The sequence below is a fragment of the Struthio camelus genome, chromosome 18, assembly GCF_040807025.1.
Source record: "Struthio camelus isolate bStrCam1 chromosome 18, bStrCam1.hap1, whole genome shotgun sequence".
Classification (NCBI taxonomy): Eukaryota; Metazoa; Chordata; class Aves; order Struthioniformes; family Struthionidae; genus Struthio; species Struthio camelus.
In genome coordinates this window covers 18,750,773-18,772,344 of record NC_090959.1, presented here as the reverse complement: position 1 = coordinate 18,772,344, position 21,572 = coordinate 18,750,773, and the positions used below count along the sequence as shown (strand labels likewise).

Here is a 21,572-nt window from a genome sequence, read left to right as displayed (position 1 = left end):
CATCAAACTGACTCAGAGAAGTTTCCCTCAACAACACTTCTTTCTGCTTCTTTAAAGTATATAAACAAACTGCAGAAAGTTAGAATATTTCAAAACTGTTACAGCAGAAAAGCAGAATTATCAAGCAGAGAAGTAGAACAAAGGGCCCAAGAACAGGAAATTTCTACTATTAAGTACCGATTTTCAACTGTTTACTACTAGGAGCAGACCTGTGGACAGCCTAGAGGTTTCATTTAAGTGGATTATGTGTGCCAGTTATCCATAGCTAGTTCCTGGAATGCTTTGTGCTTGGTATATTTTTTAGAAACTCTCTCAAATAATCGTATGTGACATTTATTAGCCTGAGCTCCATTACTGCAGCACTTTCCCATTCTGCCTGTTAAGGGCCCAATCCCTCTTTCAAATTAGGTCAAGAGAAATTTTGGCCTTTGGCCTCACTGGGAGCAAAACTGACCCTTACACTGACTGCGCCACATCTGTCACGAGCGACATTCTTAGTATTGTGGATGTGACAGTCGATTCAGCGGGTAGGAAGGCAACAGGATGAGAGTCAGACCTACAAGGTTGTCGCCTTTTGGCTCGACCCGAAACACAGCGCTTTGCTAACGCCTGGCACTAATAGTCATCCACCTCGGAGCTCACAGGGGTGGTGGAGTCCCATTTCAGGAGGCATTTAATGAAAAAGGTTATTGTTCCTTCAGGGACTCCCCTCCTGCCCGCGGTCCCCTGAGTCTGCCATGCCTCCCCGGAAACATTGCCCCCGCCTGCGCTCTGATGCAGCTCATAAAACACGAGGTGCTGAATATTCTCCCCAGAGCAGTCCCAGCCGTGGAAATCACAATCAGAGCTGAGGTCTGGCTGTCCTGAGCAGAGTGTAACAAAATTTTTTTCATAAAGCTTTCCTCCTTACCAATTCTCTTAAAAATAAACTAAACAGGAGAGAAAAATCTTACACGTAAGAAGTCCTACTTCTTACCCACTAGGAATGGAAAGACAAAAATATCTTTCTGCTCTGAATAGTACATAAGTAGTGACTAAGTACCTATGCAAATGCATTATGTTGATTAGCTAAGGTAACTTTTACTGGGAAAGAGTGTCTAATTTCACTAATACATATACAGGAATTTATCTGGAGCAAATCACCTAAAAATGTTGGGGCCATATAAAAAGTACGTAGGTGTATGCACATGCACACATACATGCGAACCTCTGTAGGTAAAGTATAACTCAGTAGGACGAAAAAATGTGAATCATTCTTGTCTGTTCCTACTTCTCTTGTCCATTAAACAAATCTCAACACACTTCATTTGTGATCAGAAAAATCCCTAATTAAACATATCTGACATCAAACCCTGCAGGGCACCAACATAATTCATAAAAGCAAATTATCTTGCTCATGGGAAACTTTGAACAACATTGGACTTCACTGTGATCTCTTTACACCGTTATTAAATTAGGACTAATTCTAGCAGAATGACACAAGCATGGAATTAGGATTGAAACTGTTTTATTTTAAACCATTCTGCCTGAGTGTTTCATCTATATTTCCAACACATGGGGCATGTGATATAGTTAATTTTTTAAAAATGAAGTAAATATTACAGTAGCCTCCTTTTGCTATGTAGGATGTGGATTATTCCTGTGGAGTCCCCAAGGCCCTTTAAAACAAAGGTTTTCATTCTCTTCCCTGCCACTTTTCTGGGTGTCGGGAAGGAGGCTGCACTTCCATCTTAAGTGGCATGGATTGCTAGTTAAAAGCCACAACAGCTGAATTTTCATTCATCCTCAACCAAAGAAGCAGAGATGATATGGGGATAATAGGCAGATATTCTTTCTGACACTGACACCTGGACAGGTCACACAAGCTGTTCTGTCTTGCCAGAATCAGAGGTCTTTGGAGAAATGAATGTTTATCATTGATGACTCACTTCCCTTATATACGTCGTCAAGATCGTTAAGAGAGAGATTCCTAGCTTTCTGCATGTAAAAAAAAATTGGAAAACCCCAGAAAACAGCTTTGAGACTCAGCTGAAGATTAATCCCATCCTGTTGTTGACATTGCTGTCATAAGCTCTTCCACTCCCTATTATTGAATGATCTTATTAATTTATCTGAATTTCTAAATTAATCAAGGCTCATCTTAATTTCAGTAAAACAGAGGTAAAAAGATCATGAAGGAATCCTCCTAGTATTTATATGTGACTTCTTACAAGTTATGTTAGAAGAGGTAGGCTAGCTGAAGCAAACAAGTTATTTAAGAAAAGTGCTCATATGTATTTCTGGCATTGCAAAGAATACAGTGAGGCAGAGAAAGAACAATCATTTGGACCGTCCAGTTCATCCCTCCTTCTACAGAGGATTACTCTTGGCATATACTTGTAGTGCTTTGTCCAGATGCTTGTAATTGTTCCAGGTGGCAGAGCTTGCATCACGTTCCTGGGGGATTTCAACTGAACAGATCTTGCTGTCCAGGAGCCCTTTCTGATGTTCAAGCTCCTCAATCTAAGTTCTTAACTTCACCCCCATATACTTTGCTTTGTGGTATAGATCAGGTCCCACCAAGACATAGAGAGTGATGAGCACTGGTTGCTACCTAGCCCAGCTCCATCCCTGTCCCAGTGTGCGATGAGATTAGAGAGAGGCGGAAGACAATAACAGAAGCAGATTCAGAGCATCAGGACAGTAGCAGGAGTTATTTGAAAAAGATCCTTTTTCCTGACAGTCTATGCAGCCCTCTTATTTTGGGGGGGTTGTTATGGCTGTGTAATGATTGCACTCACTGCATACATGCAATACATGTACACACTCACTCTGCACTTGGATCTTTTTTCCTACGGCTGGCCTTAGGGATTCCTTGAGCACAGAGATGCGCTTGGGCATGCAGGAGATGAACACCACTAGGTCAGCCAAGACACAGCAGGTTTCATTGCTGTGAGAGTAGAGTAGATCTTCCCTTTTATATTCTACGTTCTCTTCTTTCAATCTAGGCTTGCTTTGGTGATCAGAAGTTGTAAAATAAGCACTGTGGAGTGCTTTTCAAACTTGCAGTTTGTCATTTCCAGCTCAAGCTCTGGAACAAGTGGAAGTTTCTAACTTCTGTCGTCACTCGTTAGAAAATAGTCTTTTGGAAGAAAATCCACTTGGGTATCAACTTGTGTTATTGCATAGACGCCAGTGCAGTCAAAGGTTTCACTGATTCATTAATGTGGCTTAATTCTTCTGATCTCCCGCTAGTTATTTATTTATTTGATCTTCTTTAGGATGGGCTGAATTACTTTTCATCGCATTTGGGAAGGTTGTGCCAATTTTTGTTCATGGGAGCTTCTTCCTCTTTCACTGCAGAACGAGGCTGTTGGAAGCACTCCTTGCACTGGGATTTTAACCTTTATTTCATCACAAGATATCGTATTTGCACAGTAGAATAATGAGTTATTTTGTGTGCTTATTATATAGAGACAGACAGAAGTGATATACAGCCATGAGAAAAGAGGGGAGGACTTAGTTTACAAGATTCCTAAGTTTACAAGATTCCTAAAAGCTTTGCACCTTCATATTTGACTGAGCTAATGGCCTGGGTAGCTCTGGCCACCCTTTTCTGTATCCGGATGCAAGAATGCTTCAGATGCCCGGGAATGAATTAGCAGGACCTGGAAAAATAAACATTCTAGTTCTACCGGCGTTAACTAGGCTCTTGATGCAGAAGATTCGCAAAAACTATCTGTTGTTTAGGTCAGTTATAGACAATATGTTTTTGGTTCAGGTTATTTCTTAATGAGACATGATAGATCTGATATCTTCAGAGGTGTGAAGGTTCTTCAGGTCTACTGAGTTTCACTGGGATTTTTTGATATTCAGCATTTCTGAAAAGCAGGCCCATTACGTTTGTGTTATGGGTTTTTCTAAGATGCTGTAAAACATTTTGTGAAGGCTCTTTTTTAAAGGCACTGTGTCAAAGGTGCCTGTGAAACCAGTGACCCCAGAAAATGCAAGCCAGACAGTGAGATTCAGAGACAGGAATGAAAACCGCCCACCCTCACTCAGTTCACCTTCAGCTCCTGGAAATCCTTCTTCCCTCTCCATTGCTCCTTAGGCTCACCTTCCACTGGACTGCCATGCAGCCCTTCACAGTGTGCTGGAAGGTTGGATTAATTCCCCGCACTTGCAAACTCCTGTTGTACTGTAGGCGAAGAATCTTCCTTTTAGCCAGCGATCTTTCCTATGGGAAATGGCAGTGTTCTTCTTGACCAAATACATTGCATGAGCCTTCGTGTCTTACATAGAGAAGTAGCAAGCTCCACAGTGATGAAGGCAGAGATGACAAATCATAAAGAACTTAGAAAAAACACTGAGAATTTGCTTTATTGGAACTCTTCTAGTCTGGCTAGCAAAAATGATCTCGAGGAGTGGTCTGAATCTAGAGTGATCTCTGGAGCTCAATATGATGCATCCAGAGGAATCAACAGGAACCATTTAAATTAAAGATTTTTAAAATTAAGTTTGTGTTTTAATGAGGGTGTTAAAAATAATCTTCATCACCAGATAGAGATACTCAATAAGTTGTCTTACTTTTCACTCCTACCTGAGGGAATGCCCAGCAAAATTGGCAAGACTTCGCAATGCTAAAGCAAGCTGAAACTATATACTTGTTCATCATCCTCTGCATAAATCCCATTTGCACAGAAGTGTTTCTGAGGCCTTTGTTAAGACTTGGTTTCTTCCTCAGTTACACTTCAGTTTGGTAAACTAAATTGTATTTTATGTGTAGTCTTTTCCATAGGTGACAGCAATGCTTTTTTTTTTGTTGTTTTTGCAAAACAACATCTGTTCTGTAATTATGTTCTTGGTGGGGTCATGTTCTTATAAGAACCTTAGCTCAGCAGGCACCAATTCTATTTAGGGATTTTAAGTGCTTCTGAATGCATATATTTAATGATTATGATAATACATCACAGGTTTGTGCTTCCACATCTCCATATCTAAATAAAGGTTTTCCTTCTGTTCTTCAGAGAGTGAACCACCTTCCTCTTTGGTTTCTGGGATCATTGACTACAACATGCCTCTCACCTCTACTTATCTGAAGCAAATGAAGCTGCGGGTAATGAATTCACAGGAACAGGTGAGTTACTGTCCCATCACAGAGCAGTGCGAGGTGCAAAGCAGGTTTCTGCCCGAGCTGAAGGGTAGTGATTGATGTTTGGTACGTCTGATTTTCAGAGGATTATTTTGGAAATGTCTGGTTTGTACAGGCAAGTCAGGCTTTAAACAAGTACAGTCAGTGTTGCGGTGTGGAAGTTAGGAGGGCAGAATACCTCTAACACTCTGGGGCTACTTCAGAATCAGGCTGATGGAAAGGAGCAGAGATGTAGTTGATGCAGTTATTATTTATAACTGTCTGCATGTTCTTTAGACGTATGGCTCTTTTAAGAAATTGTTTTAAAAATAAAGATGGTATACAGGAATTTGTTTCTTTGCTTCCTCCTAATTGCCTGGGAGCTTTAGTAGATGTGATCTGAAACCTAGACAAGCTTCAGTTGCTCAGGTGTTCTCTTAAACTGATCGGCAACTTGATGAAGTTCAACGGTAGCCACCTACCATTCTTGTGTCGAGATGGGAGAAGGCTCAGTTGTTTGGTGACACTATTAGGCCACTGGATTTTAATTTGGGAATAGAGGGGGCAGACTGCTGCATGATTATACCCAGGCTACGGAATTTTCTGAAGTTCTGCAGCTGCAGAATTAGCTTATGGGAACCTCTGTGCACCATGGAAACAGACTATAAAAAGAAAAGTATGTTTTACTTGCTCCCCACAAATAAGCACTGAAAATCCAGTGTTGGATTTTCTTTCCAGCACACTGAAACTTGAATCTGATCTCATACATTTCTGCTAGTTGCAAAAATAATAGAAGCTATATGTGCATTGTACAGAGGCGGGAAACGCTGTTGATAGCTTGAACTGTGAAGTTGCGTCCAATGGATATATTTTTTTAAGCTAGTGGCAACCTGAAGGAACACTGGTTAGAGAATTCAGTACCAGGGTGTAAAATGCCAGGTGTGGGTTTGCTGTCACGACTGAAGAGAGAGATACAGAACTATCAGTCATTTCAGTAGTAAAACTTTCTTGCCTGGGGACAAAACGACAACTGAAAGGAAACACTTATGTATTTTGGACTTTTTTTCTTGTGTATATGTTAGATGCTTGAGTGAGTTTAAGGCTTTGTGTACAATAGGTCATACTATAGATTTTAAGATGTGAAAAACTGTGATTTGAAAAGTTTTACAATCAGATGTGGGTTCTGATGTAGAACTATGGACAGCTCCATGGAGACAAATCCACTTTTCTCAGGTACCGGCTCTGAAAATGAACAGCTTGGTTGGGAAATGTATAGCCCAATGCTGGATACATGGAATAAATGGATACAGTGCTTCCTGGTATCTGATTGCTGCTTCAAAGCCACTTTTGCTTAGATATGATCAAAAGCTAACATTTTCTGACTACCTTTGGCTGTGTGAAGTGTTTGCTGGGTCTCGGTGCAACTCCTAGCAGAGAAGTGTTGAGTTTACAAAACCTACCGCTGTATGTACCATTAACTATAGACCTTCTCTTCACTAAGGTTAAGGATTTAGCGGGCCATGAAGGCTAACCTTCCTTTTCAGTATTTAGGATGTTCTTCTAAGTTAAGTTTGAGGCATACTTAAAAGACACTGGGAGAGGTTTCTTATTTACCACTTATGCCTTTTCTGCTGCTAGGTCAGTTCTTCTTGGCTTCAAGAGAAGTGTATAATGAAGTTTAATTAAACTCCTGTATCCAAATTACAGGTAGAAAAATTGCAGTTTGATTTTATTTTCATCATGAAAAATTCCCTGAAAGCCAGAAGACTTAAGTACAGAATCTGAGTTCTGAAGCTGGATATGTAGGGATGCTTGTTTTCAGAAGTTTGCTTTGGTAATTTAGAGACTTGAGAAGTGTGTAGCCTGAATTTTGTTTTCGGGGTTTGCACTGGATCTATCACTAGCTAGAGAGATGCAATGTATTGCTAACAGGAATGCTCCTGCAGCTAGCTAAGATTGCAATAGAAGCATATGTCATATGAGAATACAAAAGGGGACCAGCTGAGACAACCAGCAGTTGTTGGTTTAGATCATAAATCAAACTGCTTGATTTTTTTTCCCCTGCCTCTAAAGTTTTCCTTTTGCTAATCTCTCTTTGGTATGTTGCAATGCAGCTTTCTAAGCTTTTCAAGCTGTAGCAGCCAAGGGAAAAAACGATTTGGCAGAAGTAAAATTTGCCCTTCAACGCGTTACTGAAACTCCAGTGAGATTCCTGGGAGCAGAATAACAAAAGATCAGTTCTACTTCTTCAGACTTCTGAAGCATGAAAGCTTTCTATCAGATCTGGATGTAATGACAGTCTTAAGAGGATACAGGTGGTTAGAACCCTTGGAGAAAATTCAGTGCGACTTAGGTGCCATCCGTTCTGAGATCCAAGGACGTTCCCTGACTTCCTTTGAGGAGACAACTACCAAGCTCCTGAAGCAGCTGTGTCTGTACCTGAAGCTGTTTAACACTGTAGCCTATGCGAAGGAGAAGAGGAATGTAGACAGGAATTGTCTGTTCAGTATAGCTCAAAACATGTTCTGTTTCCTATTGTGTGTAATAGTACCAATAACAAGCTTCAACAAGCTTCAACACTCCACCAAGTGTTTCCCTGCTATTTTTTTTTCCTTTCCTCATATCCTACACTGGAAACATCACGATACCATTATTTTTTTCCTGGAGAATTCTGGCAGTCTTTGGAGACCACTGACTGTGAATCACAGGCTGCTGTTCTCCCTCTTCCCAGCAAGGGAGCAAGGATGCATAGTTCTAGGGTTAGGGCGTTGCAGCTGTGGTTTCAGGTGGTTAAATTTAAACCGCAAAAGTCTGCCAAAGACAAAAATAATTCAGGTTTTGCTACTATTGTAAAAACAAGAAGAAAATACATCCATCTTTTTTGATGATTTTTTTAAACTACATAAATATACATTGCATGTTTTTTTATACATCACAGTTAAAAAAAAAAAAGAAAATACTGGTTCCTTTCTAGTTCAGCTTTACCACCATGCCACCTTACTGCCTTGCACTACACCAACATTTGATGGTGTTAATAGAAATAAATTAAGCAACTGACGTGTGCTCTACTTGGCTTTTGCCAAAAGCAATTACTTGTATACAGCAGCAGCAGGAAGAACTTGCTTCACTTGGAGTAACAATGAATGAATTTGTGCCAAAGTGGCCTTTTAACTTCATTATCCAGGAAAAAAATGTGCATGTAACTGTAATTTATTAGTGCTGCTAAGCACATCAGTATTAGAGCAACAGTGTCTCCAAAAGGAAGCATAGCCAGAAGAGCCTTAGAGAAAGTATTTTATCTGTGCTTAGGGACAAAAGGACAGTAAAGTGAAGAGCTTTTTACATGGTTCTTCATAAAATGAAGCATTCCTGCAGAACTTGCAGAGCTCAGAAAGCAAATCACCATATTATATGATAGTCAGAGGACAAGAGAGTCAAATTATTTTCTCACATCAGTGAAGATCAATGTATTTCTTGAAGACAGTACATTTATTCTGGTATGACTAAAAATGACTCTGACCCATGTCACTTAAATTGGGTTCACTAGAACATGCAGAGGCTTCTAGGGTATGAGTCTTCTTTCATTCCAATTTTATACCAATTCTCATATATGTGAGAAAAATCAGGCCCCTTACCCTTTCCACCTAGTGCAGAATTAGCCGTATTTCAGGGTATCTACTGAGGCATTAAAGTATCCTCTGGACTTCTGACCTTTTCAATCTAGCAGCAAAAAGGAACGAAAAGGAGACATTTGATGTTAATCTATAATTAAGGAGACATTTGGTGTTAATCTATAATCTTCCACCTCATTTTCAAATGATAAATATTAGCATTTTTAAATGATTGGGTATTCAAGTTTATTGCAGTCATTTTCCAGACAATCTTTTCTGTCTTATTCAAACTCATGCTTGGATTTATTTTTCATGCCACGCTGTTCAGCATGATTTCCATTTAGGCCTCGTATACAGTGGCTGGTAGAATATGGAGAGTTTAAAAGAACCAATTCCCGCACTGAAATGCCAAACTCGCTCTCTGCTCTGGAGATGTTGCTGCTACCTTGGCACATACAGTCTAGGGCTGAGTGATCAGGTCTAAATGATACAGAAACATTTTCAAAGGTTGCTTCAATGACTGATGACAGAAGGTCACATAACCAGCGAGTGGCAGGAGCGGCTGTTGGATGTGAAATAACACACGCTTTTTTCTTGTTGCTATGGATTTGCTACACCAACTTATAAATGGTGGAGAGGGACAGGGCCTTGTCCTGCACTCGTCACACACTCCACGCTTCCATTCATTGCAGTGTAAAACTGGAATGTGTGAAAGCGCATGGATGTGAAGCAGTTTTCAAAACAGGAACCTGATTTCAAGAAATATTTTATGCAAAACAAAGGTGTAATCCGGGAGGGGGCTTCAGAGCCCATCGATGTCACAGGGGGTTGACCCTGTCTAACCCTGGTTGGGATCAAGCCTCAGCTGCAGGGTTGGGGAGCTCAGGGGTCCCTGTGGCCGAGGAGGCTGCTTTGCAACGTTAAGTCCTTCTCCTTCAGCGCTCCCTGGTCCACCTGTGCTAGCTCACCTAAGGGTCTCAGAGGGCTCCAGTGCCACCAGAACGGCTAAAATACATCCTCCCCAGCCAGCCTGGGTGCTCCCTTTCCATTTAGGATTCGTCTCCTTTCTCATTCTGGGTGTGCAGACAGGCACGAGGGAGGCAGCAGAAGCGGGAGGGAAGCAAGCGGCCGAGCAGAGGGATCCGGCGGTCGGGCTCCGTGTGCCTCTTGTCCGGGGCTTCAGAGCAGCCCTGGAACCAGCGCGGATTCAGTCTAGCAAATATCCTGGGACAAATGTTAAAAATCTGATGAGACTGCTGACTAACACCTGTCTGATCCTAGAAGCCACTCTAGGTTTTCATTTTCAGAGTCTTAAAGTTCACTAGTGAGAGTGGGATTTCAGTCTCCTCTTTATAATTTATACAGTCCAGAAGGCCAGAACCAAATCTAGCAGAGCTGGCAGCTGCTGTGCAGGATCCGGTAGCTGGATGTAGCTGTTCAAGTCCCTAGTGAAGAGATATAAATGATAAAACTATGGGGAAGTGAGCCCAGCATCCGTCTTTGGGCTGCGTGGCTCTAGGCCGGCTTTTTATCCCCTTGCTGCCTTTAGCACTGTATTTACTCAGTCATTAAAAAATAAGTGTTATTTTAGAAGTATTCTTTTTTAATATTATTCTAAGATAAATGCTGATCAATAGTACGATAAGACGAAAGGCTGAGTTACACTGAAAGATAGATGCAAGTTATGTATTGTTAAAAGGTACAAATCTAAACCTAGAAATCTTAAGAGGAAGCAGCCACTTAAGTTCCAAAAGCAAGGAATTTAGGGGGGAAAAAAAAGTGCATTTTACCCTAAATAAGCCGCCTTCTAGCCTCTCTTAATACTGGCCAGCAGATACATTCTTTAACCGGAGTAATAAAAGCTTTGAATTAAAAACAGGCATCTTTTTCATGGCTCCAATGTGTGTAGACACTTTTTATTTTAGAATGTAACAGCTAGAGTCAGATTAATTAAAGTCAGTAATTGTCTACAAATAACGATACCTTGAAATATCTAAATTTGCTTTAGAAAATCAATTAAATTAGTGAAAACTTACAGGTTATTCAGTTCTGAGGCTCAGATACGGATATTGCATTGAAGCCTGGTAAAAATATCCAGTTAATAATATTTGGAAACAAGATGATTCTAAATGTGAAAAGTTTGCTAATTTTATGAATTACTCCCCACACCCACTCACTGTTAATTATCTTGAGGTAAGTGTGCTGTCCGAGTTGCTAGTGCTAACTGCTCTGGTGATTCAGGGAGAGCTGTATAGGCGTGATATTCAGATTTGTATTCGTACAATGTAAAGCATATTACCTTTCAGAAAGCAACAAATCAGCTCCACTTTGAGGAGTGTAGGTTCTGCCAGTGAGAAGTGTGAGAAGTGTGTGGCTGGATTTTCATGGCATTTCATTTCCTCACCTCATAGTTTGCTTATATATCGTATTCTGAGAACTGATTTGTTTGTCCTTCCACAGTAAGCATATGTTTTACTTTCATTCTAGACTGTATAATGACAGGACTTTCGTTAATGCTACCAATAAGCTTCTTTGAACATTTCTCATTGATCTTTGATTTGGAGCCTGGACTGGCTCTAATACTACGCCAGATCTGCAGTCCCTCTTTGGGGTGTGTACCCCTACCAGCGTACCCTTATTGCCGCATCTCTATAACCTTTCCAGCATTTTATGGGAGGCAACAATTTGGGAGACCCACACTGGAGGGTTCATGCAATCACCAGTACAACCTTGTTAGAGTTTCTAAAAATCACAACAATGCTTTTCCAATACAAAAGGCTTCATGCCAAGCACGAGGTAGTGCTATTTCAGGTTTCATTATGATGGGTAAAGAAGAATAAATTATAGGACCGGGGACTGGCTAGGGACCTGTGATCATGACCTGATTATGTTCGATATGGGCAAACAGAGGATAATTCCAACCAGTAACGTATGTACGCTTAGAGTTTCGAAAGTACTAAATACTCCAGATCGGGAAAAAAACAGAAGAGTTGTTGGGGGTGAAAATTAAGACAGAGGGATGTGGATGAAAACAGGGAGTTCTCAAAGAGGAATTGCGTTGGAATCCACCACCAAGAAAGGAAACATTTTTGGCCAAAAGTTCATCTGCCATTGGCAAATTGAAGGTAGCGGTTAAAAATAGAAAGTCATGAATGGAAACAAGCAGAAAAATTAAAAGACAGCTAGAGAAGAAACCACTCTGGCTAGAAATACCGAGGACAAGAAGAAAGTTCATAGTAAGAACAAAGGAAATCCTATCAATGGTATAAGCCATTACGAGTTAAGGTGATAAATTTGTTCATAGATGTGCAGAGAAGGCAGAAGCATGCAGTAAGTATTTCTGCTCTGTATTTGGAAGGAAGCAGGATGATCTGTTTGTATCACATGAGGATGAGAAGCTACTTCCTAGTCCATTAGTAATTAAAGAGGGTCACCCCCAGAAATAAACACCTCTAAATCAACAAGTCAAGATAACTTTCATTCAAAAGTCCTTTCCTTGGCTTGGGAAGATCTTGTTAGCTGATGTTCATTTTTAATACATTTCGGGGCACTAGAACAATTCCCTAAATGCACAGTTATGCACTGTGCTGTGGTATAAAAGGGTTATCGCCATCCTTCAATGTGTAGTCGGGGACAGTGGCTGGAGAAAGGAGGCCGTTTTTAGGTCTGCTTGGCATTGGTAAGACCAAGACTGAGCTGCTTCGCCCAGGTCTAGAGCCCCTCTTTAAAAGGACTTTGGAAACCTGCTGGGGGTGCCGAGACGTGCCGCCAGGGATGCCTCGAGGGCTGGGGAGTCGCTTGGCGGTGAGAAGCTGGCAGAGCTGTGTCCGCAGCCCAGAAGCGGTCTTACAGATAACTTGATTACAGAGGGTGTAATGTAGAGGTTGTTTATACCTTGAAGTCACTACAGCAAATTTAATAATAATTGTCAAATAACAAACAAGGAGAAAGGTCTGAAGGCCGAACTTAGCAAAATTCAAATGAGAAATAGGGAACACACTTTTAGAGCAGGGAGAGCAAATATGCATTGAAACAAACTCCTAGGGAAGAGGCAGATTCTCTCGGCAAATTTTGTGCTTTCCAGTCCAAATGTCTTACCTTTCTATAAGATCCCGTTTTGCCAAATACAAATTGCCGAGGTCACTATAGACATAACTATTTGAAATACAGAATTAATCTATGCAACAAAGGCTTGCTCAGGATCAGTGAAGCCCTCTAGTGGAGACGCAGCCTGTATTGGCAAAAGTGTTTTTTTGCTGATAAATTCAAATTACATCCCAAATGACAGACTTTTCCCAGGCAAAAGTACTTGTATGAGGTGCAGGTGTGGAGCGGCAGGAGAAGGAGCGGGTCTGGCTGCCACAGCAGCGTTCTTTACATTAGCTCCTTTTCTTCACACTCTTAACCCACAACGACAGTTGAGCAAAACTTTCATTCTTGGCCTTAATGGCTCATGAGATGCAGGAGGTCAGCTGATCGGAGCATTTAGCCTCATTTTAACTTCTCTGAATGGCTTGCTTTCAGCGAATGTCAGCTCATTTTTGTTATTATAATTAACTGTGAAGTTCACAGATATTAAAAACTTAAGAGCTTTTATTTCCAACTTTGTAGATCTTTCAGTATTTTTCCCAGTGCGGAGGCGTTAAGGTAAGCTTTGTGCTCGATGCAAGGCTCGGTGCGAGCAAACCGATCTGAGACCAGCACTGGGGTTGGCTGGGACGAATACTGCCCCTGCGGCTCTCGTCCTCCAAACGCGACGTGATGCCGAGGCCCTGACTCTTTGCAGTTACCAGGAGAACCACATGCTATTTTATGTAAGAAATGATGTGTTAAATCAAAGGCTACTGCCAAGTTCCAGTGATGCTAACTACAATTTGTCCTTCTAAACTAGTCGTGTATATTTAGTAGCTGCGTGCTACTACTCTGATTTTCGCCCCTGGCTGTTGTACCCCAGTGCTGAGAGAAGCTGATCCCTTTCTCCGTCTGCTTCCTTGTGACGTTGTGCAGCTTAATTAAGGTCTTGGTAAAGAGGCTGGGGGATCTTTAGACATTTATCTCACTGTGAGTATAGTTTTGGTTATCCGTGCCCATGGCTGGTTGGGCCAGATCAAGCAGAAACGTGGATATCGTAGAGCCCACAGGAGTTAGGCAGTGAGACCCAGCCGCGGGAGCGTCCGGGAGGACGGGTGGCGATACCCGGGCTGGGGGGCACGCGGTGCCCTGGGCTGATGCGGGTGAATCCACGGAGCACGGCGTGGCACGGAGGTGGCGGTCCAGTCCCCAGCCGAGCCGGCCCGTGCAGAGCCCACGGGGCTCGCCGCAGCCGCCACAGCCAGAGCCCGTCCTTGGATAATTATAACTGCACAACGTACACGTGGTCTCCAGCGCATGGTAGCTAGCTGTGCCGTTTGAACAGCCTGCTAGTATGGCTTAGTTGCTTTAGCCTGTTTCTGAGAATAATGAACAAATAGGGCCAGAAATCACCTTTTTTTTTTTAATTCATAATTTTTTCCAAGTATTGCACATATTTTGTGAGGAGAGATGCTGCCAGTTCCCCGTAGGGTAATAAGCCTGGGAGGTAGCTTTTTCCAGGAGAACTGGAAATAGAGTTTTGATTTTGATCCTGCATAGTGAGGCTATGAAAGATTTCCACGGGAATCGCTCATCTGTAAAGGGCTCTGCTGCGGAATTACGGAAACATGTAATGTCTTTATTCGATGATATACTCTCCATGGAACAGTCTCACGGATCCAGTAAATTTATCCCATACGTGTGAAACAATTCACACCAGCAAGGTTTTCTACATTGTCTCGCAAACTCGGTTACTGACAGGCTGCATGTTGACTTTGATCAAGTCACACAAACGGCTCTTTCTTAATTGCCTTCTCCCTGTAAAAAGGGGATAATACCTTGGAGAGAATTCTGAGGTCTCGCTCACTAATAAAGCTCTTCAAGAGCTCGGATGGCAACTGCTTTGAGAGCGCGAACTATTATTAATGATTTCCGTTATTATAGAAGATGAATCTGTGTGGTTCAGCTTTTTAACCTTGAATCATGTACTTGCTTTTGTTTCTGCTACAGTTAAACCTGCAGAGGCAGGTTTGCACCTTGCTTGGTTGCACAGACTCTTCGCGTAAGCCCCAAATCGTGAGACTTGCGTGCACAAAGTGAACGTGCATCTCTGAGGAGTCAGTTTTACTCCCAAAGCCGGATTCTGAAAAACATAGTATGGCTTGAGATTGGCTAAAAAATTGGCCTTAAATGGGTTTAGCGATAGTTATGTTTAAATTTACTCAGTTCTGATGTGGGTGTCCAAGAGAGAAGCTGCGGGAGTCTTTCTCAGTCTATAAGACAATGCAGACATTCCTGCTGGTGCTGTGTATTAATGCTCTGACAACAAGTGATAGGAGACGGAGCGATATTTGATCACACGATTGTTAGTACCCTGTCCCCTCAAGCACCCAATTCCCAGTACTCCAGAGGAAGGCAAATTCCACCCACGGACACAATTCCTTTCCTGCTCCTTTATTTGGTAGTGGTTGGTGTACCCCCTGAAGTAGGAAGCTGTATTTCCTTTTCATCTCTTGGTCTTGGCTCTTGGGGGGGGGGGGAACCCTTTTACTCATGCACGTGCCAGATGCTAACAATTGTTACTTTTACGGAAAGAGCGACCAAGATGAAGTGGGAATTCAGCCCTCAACCACAACAAATCTAGTCTACAGGAAAGTTTCCCAAATCTTTTTTCTCCATTATTTCCTCACTGTGCTCTAAATTTAATTTACCTATCTCCAGATAAATTAAAATACAGTGTTTTTCAAAACCGAATATCTTCCTTATCCCTTGTGACCGTGGTTGTCCTTCAGCAACTTTCTTCTACAGTGGCTGCTGCCCCTTTTGCTCCATTTTTCTTGCTGGCCTCACTCATAAAAGGTTTGCATTTTTAATGCTTATTATCCAGCAGGGCTCGATGGTCATGGAGGATCAAATGCAGTAGGTCCCATTTGTTATTTAACCTACTTTGCAGAGGCACAAGAACATCAAGTGACTCGCACAAGGTCGCCCATGAGTCAGTGACTCCTCTGGAGCGATAGCCAGGATCCTTCCGCTGTACGGCCCCTTGCTCTCGCCGCTGTGCCTACGTTAATCAACAGCATATCTATTCGATTAAGCTTCTATGAAGTGGCTTACATGCAGTTTGTTCCTGCATTTGACAGCAGCCCTCCTAGTTCTTGTAGAGCTCTGCCGTATGAAATCAGGCTAGCTTAGGTCACTGTTACTACGCTCTTAGAAGCGTTACTATCTAATATGCAGCTAGACTACGAAACGGACAGTCAGTTATAAAGTTAGAGCGTGGTTTGGGTCAAGACGTCCAGTTTGAGCTCTGAGGGCATCCGCTGGCAGCCTGGTGGGGCAAGCACAGCCGGCCAGGGAGCCCCAAGTTCTCTGCATGGGTTGATTTTTGTATCTATGTGAAATTATCTGCAGGGATGGGAAGTAATGAATGCATTGCAAGGAGAGAGAGAGGGAAGTGACTTATTATATATAATACATACCAAATATATTATTTATAACAGTAGTACTAGTTTACTATGTTTTTTGTTTTTCAAACGTAATCCCGTAAGGCACTTACCCCTGTTCCTGACAGCTTGATAAATTACTATTACTGATTCCGTATCTAATTGCCAGTTATTTCCCCCTAGACAATTTGAATCCAAAAATATCCACTAGAAGGGAACTTCACATGCAGTTTTCAAAAGCTTTCCGAACTGTTTTCTGGAGGCAGCCCCACTTCCGCCGTGAGCCCCACTTCTGCCAGGCCCTGACCCCGAGCGCCGGCACGAACAATCGCGTTTCTGTCGGGCTCGTGACCCCACTTGTAGCTGCAGTGACCCCACTTGGGGTCAGGACCTCTGGACCGCATGGGGAAACGCTCCGACCAGACCGCTGCCGCCCAACCGCTTTTCCACCCTCGCGCCCTGCGTGGACACGCCTGTTCGACCCGGAGTTTGCCTATGCGAAATTTAGGTTAATCCATTTCCAAAGTGGATTAACCTAGCCCACACAAAGGCACTTAGTGTAAAATAAGCGTCCGCATGGTGAGGCAGCACGGCAGAGGGACCGCGCTCCAGACCCACACCCCTGCTGCGTTGCGTTCCCTCCGAGCTCCCCATGTAGCGGCACGGGAGCCTCCGTCCCACCGGGGCTGGCTCCCCTAAACGACTTTAAGCTGCTCGAGTCCAAAGCTGAAGGGAGCGCAAGGGAGCAAACAGAGCTCAGCAATGGGAAGGGGTTAAAGCCTGCTCCACTGAAGTCCACGACAAGTCTCCTGTTCACCTTAAATGGTCACGATTTTATTTTAGCTCTAGGGAGGAGCAGCAGCGGTGGAGCTGGAGGGCGCGGGGCAGCCCCCCGGGCAGCGGCGCTGGGGACGGGCTCGCGGCGTGGCCCTCGCAGAGCCGCTGCCTCCGGGGGAGCTCAGAAGACCCCCGGGCCCCGGTTTGGCCCTTTGGTCTTCCGGCTCCACAGATCAGGCTGGAGAAGAAGGAAATTATGCCTCTCTCCCAGCAATACCCCTTTTCACCTCGCACCTCATCAGTAAACCGCGCAGGGCTTTCCCATTCACCCCTCCCCCCTTTTCTGGCTTTTCTCGGCAGTGAAATAGTTAACATTGAAATAGAAAACATGATAATTGGACATCCGTGCTAACAAGCCATAAACACGAATGTGGCAGCGCACATCCTCGGCGATGGCCCGGGCCTACCGCGGGCTCCGCCACGAAGTCGGTTGCCCTCGGCTCATTTCGCAAAACATTTCCTTCACAACCGTGCAGAGCGAAAGACACGAGATGGGCTGGGGGAGAGGGGAAGCTGCGAGGCTGGAGCCCGCTGCTGCAATCTCCGAGCAGCCAGGAGGTACCGACCTGCCGGGGGGGGGGGGGGGGCGCCCGCCCGGGGCCCCCCGGGAACCCGCCGCCCGCCCGCCCGCCCGGGGCCCGGCGGTCCCGCAGGTGCCCTCGAGGGCGGCTGCTGCTCGGCCGCGGGCGGAGCGGGGTCCGCCGGGGCCCCCGCCGGCGCACGAGGAGCAGCAGCTGAAACAAAAGGCTCCGGCGGAGCAGGCAGGCGCGGGGCCCGGCCGCCCCCCGCGGATGGGGGCTCGGCCGCGCTGCACCGCGCAGCGCCCGGCGGCGCGGGGGGCAGCGGGGCACGGCCGGGCCGGGCCGGGCCGAGCCGGGCCGGGCCGGGCCGAGCCGAGCCGAGCCGAGCCGGCCGTGCATTGTCGGCGCTCTCCAGCAGGCGCCCGGCCCTGGACATTGTCTCTTCCTCCCGGAGGAAGGGCCCTCCCCGGCCCTCCACAATGTGCTCTTCCAGGCGCGGCTGCCCGCGCCCCCCGCCGCGCCCGGCCCGGTGCGCCCGCCCCCCGCGGCCCCGCTCCCCCTTCCCCCGCCGCCCCCGCCCCCCTCCGCCCGCGGCCGGGCCCCCCCCGGGAGCCGGGAGTGACGCGCTCCGCAGCGCCGGCCCCTCTCCCCGGGCAGCAGCTGGTTGTCAGCCTCTCCGGAGCGCCGCCAGCCCGGCCCCCTCCCTCCGTCCCTCCGTCCCTCCCCGCGCCGCGCCGCGCCGCCGCGCCGCCGGGCTGGCGCAGGCCGCCAGGCCCCGGGCCCCGCACCAGGTAGGCGCCCGGCCGCGGGGGGCTGCGGCGGGGGGCGGCTGCGGCGGGGGGGGGGCCGGGCCGGGCCGCCCCGCAGGTCGGCGGCGGGGGGGGGGGGGGGGGGGAGCGGGCGCCGCTTCCCCGGGAAGTTGTCGGCAGCGTCCCCAGGCAGCGCGGCTCCCGGAGAAAGGTTAAGGTTAGCGCGTCCTTCCCCGCTCGGGAGCGCGGCTCCCCCTTCCCCGGAAGAGCACAAAAGCGCAGAAAGAAAGTGGGAGGAGGCAGCGCGGTGGGAGCGCTCCGGCCCCATTAATTCCCGGGCACCGGCCCCGCTCGCCGCGCCGCCATCGCCGCTCGCCCGCGCCCCGGGCGGGGGATTGCGCTGGAAATAGCTTTCTCCCTCGAGGTAAAGCCCTACTTACGTGTCAATCCCTGCCGCACGCTGAACCCCCCGTGTGCCAGCGCCGGAGCTATTTGCACACATGCTCAGACAGATTTGCATCGCGGATCTATTTATTTACAGATAAGCGGGGCGGGCGGCGGGCCGGGGAGCGCGGAGCCCCGCGGCGGGGCCGGGGCCGGGGCCGGCGGGCAGCGCCGCTCCGCGCTTCTCCCCGCGCACCGGAGCGGGGACGCGCGTTTTCCCTCTGCTTCAATTTGCAGGGTGCCCAGCGCCTCATTGTTGTGGTCACAGCCCATGTGGGCAGGGGCGTGGAAAGACACGCGCTGAACTCCGCTTGCAAACCGCGTCCCACTCGCATTAAAAAAACAAAACAAAACAAAAACAAAAACCGAAAACAAATCGCCAGACGCCGGATCCTCCGATTGTTGCAAAAACCACCGGCCGCTGAACCCCGAAGTGTTTCTCCGCGCAGCCTTCAAATCCAAACTGCACATTGATCAGGCAGAATCCCCCTAAAACCCGTCTATCAGCTAGGTGACAGACTGAGTATATTTTTCTGTGTTCAGGGAAGACCGAAGCGCCCTTTCAAACCCAACAGTTTATTGGCAAGGAGGAATTAAGACTTAATCGCGTCCTTGCATATAAAATCAAACGCTTGTTTGATTTTGACCGAGTTCTGTTTCTTTGAAGGCTGCCCGAAAGGCAGTTTCTCCCAGAGATATTTTAAGGATCCAGCGCAAGGCTGCCTAGCAGTCGCCGTAGCTGCCTGGGACGTTCAGATTTCCCTCACAGCACACTGAAACCCTGTGTTCAGCACCTCCCTGATGAACAGCAAGAGCAAGCGAAAGGGTTTGTCCAGCCCAGAGGACAGAAATTGTGGGAAGGGGCTGCCTGAATGCCGCTTCATTCACCTGGGGTCGCGACGACGCCATATCCTTGCACTCGTAAGCAACAAGAACAGTCTTTTGGGGTCCGCCCCCCCCAGAAGGAAAGATCTTAGAAAAGGCAGAGGGGACAGTTATCCTCCCCTCCTCTTCGATTGGTGTGTTCCCATCTTAATTCAACTTTTACCCTTTTGGGGAACTGATAAATACTATATCTTATTTTTGCCGGGCCCTGTAGAAAATAGCAGAAATTACAGTAAACAAGGACGTACTGTAGGTGACGTGACACGGAGAGCGTTCACGGCGTTTGGTTTGGGGTGTAAATCGCGCACGAGAGCAGGCAGCGCGGCCACGGCTCGCCAGCCTACCGCCGCCGCGTGTTGTCAGCCAGGCTTCGGGTTTCTCGGGCTCTTTGAAGCAAGGACCACTACAGCGTTTGCGGCTACAGTATCAATCTGTGACCTGGAGTGTTTTATCTGCCATTAGCAAGCCTTTCTGTGCGCTGAACTGGTTAAGTTCGGGTCAAAGCTGGTTCAATACCTTCTTGGCATGCTCGGAGGGCCGGGTTTAAACAGTTGCTGACACGGAGATGCGGCCACCTTTCTGATGGCTCCTTCCCCCAGGAGCGGGGCTGCCTTGGCGCGCGCGGTGGGAGGTGCTCGCCGCCCGGCCGGGGTCCGGCGGGCCTGGAGGGGCCGGCTCTCGCCGGCAGGTTGCTGCTGGCACAGAGGTAACGCGGCGACGGGGACCGGCGGTCGGGCATCGCCTTTTGTTGATTCTAAAAACAGAGCCGCTTCTGGCGAGCCGCTCAGCGTGGCTGCCTGCTGCAAAGGTTGCGTGGCGCATGCTGGTTTGGCTCACGCAGCCTTGGTTTCGGCTCCACGGAAAGAAACCCGGTCGGGTTAGCAGGCTGTGGTGCAAAAGGGCACGTTTTAAAATAAAAGGCCTCAGAAGGAGAAAGTAAACTATGCTGAGAATTAGACCCTGGAATATTTAGCGTGAGGCAGAGCGTGTAAGTGAGCGTGGAGATGCTTGCGAGCCAGTCCCTGAGAAACTGAGCCTGCTGCCTGTAAAATAAGCAGGTTACCGATAGCTTTGCATATATTTCCGAGATACAGTTGTAAGAGTAGCTTTCCACCCCTGCCCTGTTTCAGCCTGCAGAACGGGAGGTTCTTCTCCAAGAAAGAGAGAACCAACCGTTGGTGAAGAAACATTGTCTAGCAATTAAAGCATTGCAGCCTGGAGGTCTTGACTCTGTTCCTGGATCTGTCACCGACTCGGTCTGTTCTTGGACCAGGCTGTGCGGCTGTCAGTACTCTCCTTTTTCAGCTCTATAATAGGAAGAATACTTTTCCGACTCGGAGGAAAGTTGCGAGGCTTAGCAGCTGAGCGCGTACAAAGTGCTTGAAGATCCGTGAATGAAAAGCGGGACAGAAATGCAGAGCGTTAGTTCTGCACATGTGAGTGTCTGCCTTTGCCAGTTCGAAAACACTGGCTGAGAGCGTCTGCAAGGCAGCTGTGAATATTGGACCGTAGATAAGGAGAGGAGCAGGGATGTTGTTTTTCCAAACCCTGGGCTGTGCCTGGAGCCCTGCTCCGATATTTGGGTGTGGCCTGTGAGCGCACCAGCAGGATCCGACTTCCCCTTTCAAAACGGGAGCTGCACGCACACGGCGTGACCCTTGATCGCTCAGTCCCTTGCACGTTAGGAACAAAGCGATGGGACTCGACTGCAGGGTGAGAAGATCTCTCCGGAGAGCTAGGAAAGGCAGGAAGGAGGAGGGCAGCAGCGACTGCTGAGGTTAGGAGAGAGGCTCCGCGCTCCTCGGCGAGGGCAGCCACTATCACTTTCATCCGTGGCATGAGTGGCATGGAAGTGGGGAAAAGGCAGCGGGTCCTGAGACAGGCGCTGGTAATGGATT

At 46.7% G+C, this 21,572-nt stretch overlaps 1 protein-coding gene across 3 annotated transcripts in view; it reads left to right on the top strand.

The window, feature by feature from the left end:
* The window catches only part of NOL4L (nucleolar protein 4 like), a 67,981-nt gene that overhangs the window by 22,855 nt on the left and 23,554 nt on the right, over window positions 1-21,572 (top strand). For all 3 annotated transcript variants that reach the window (XM_068912522.1, XM_068912523.1, XM_068912524.1), the window contains exon 4: window positions 5,007-5,116. In XM_068912522.1, coding sequence (XP_068768623.1) covers window positions 5,007-5,116 — 110 coding nt within the window. The remainder of the gene's footprint in view (window positions 1-5,006; window positions 5,117-21,572) is intronic.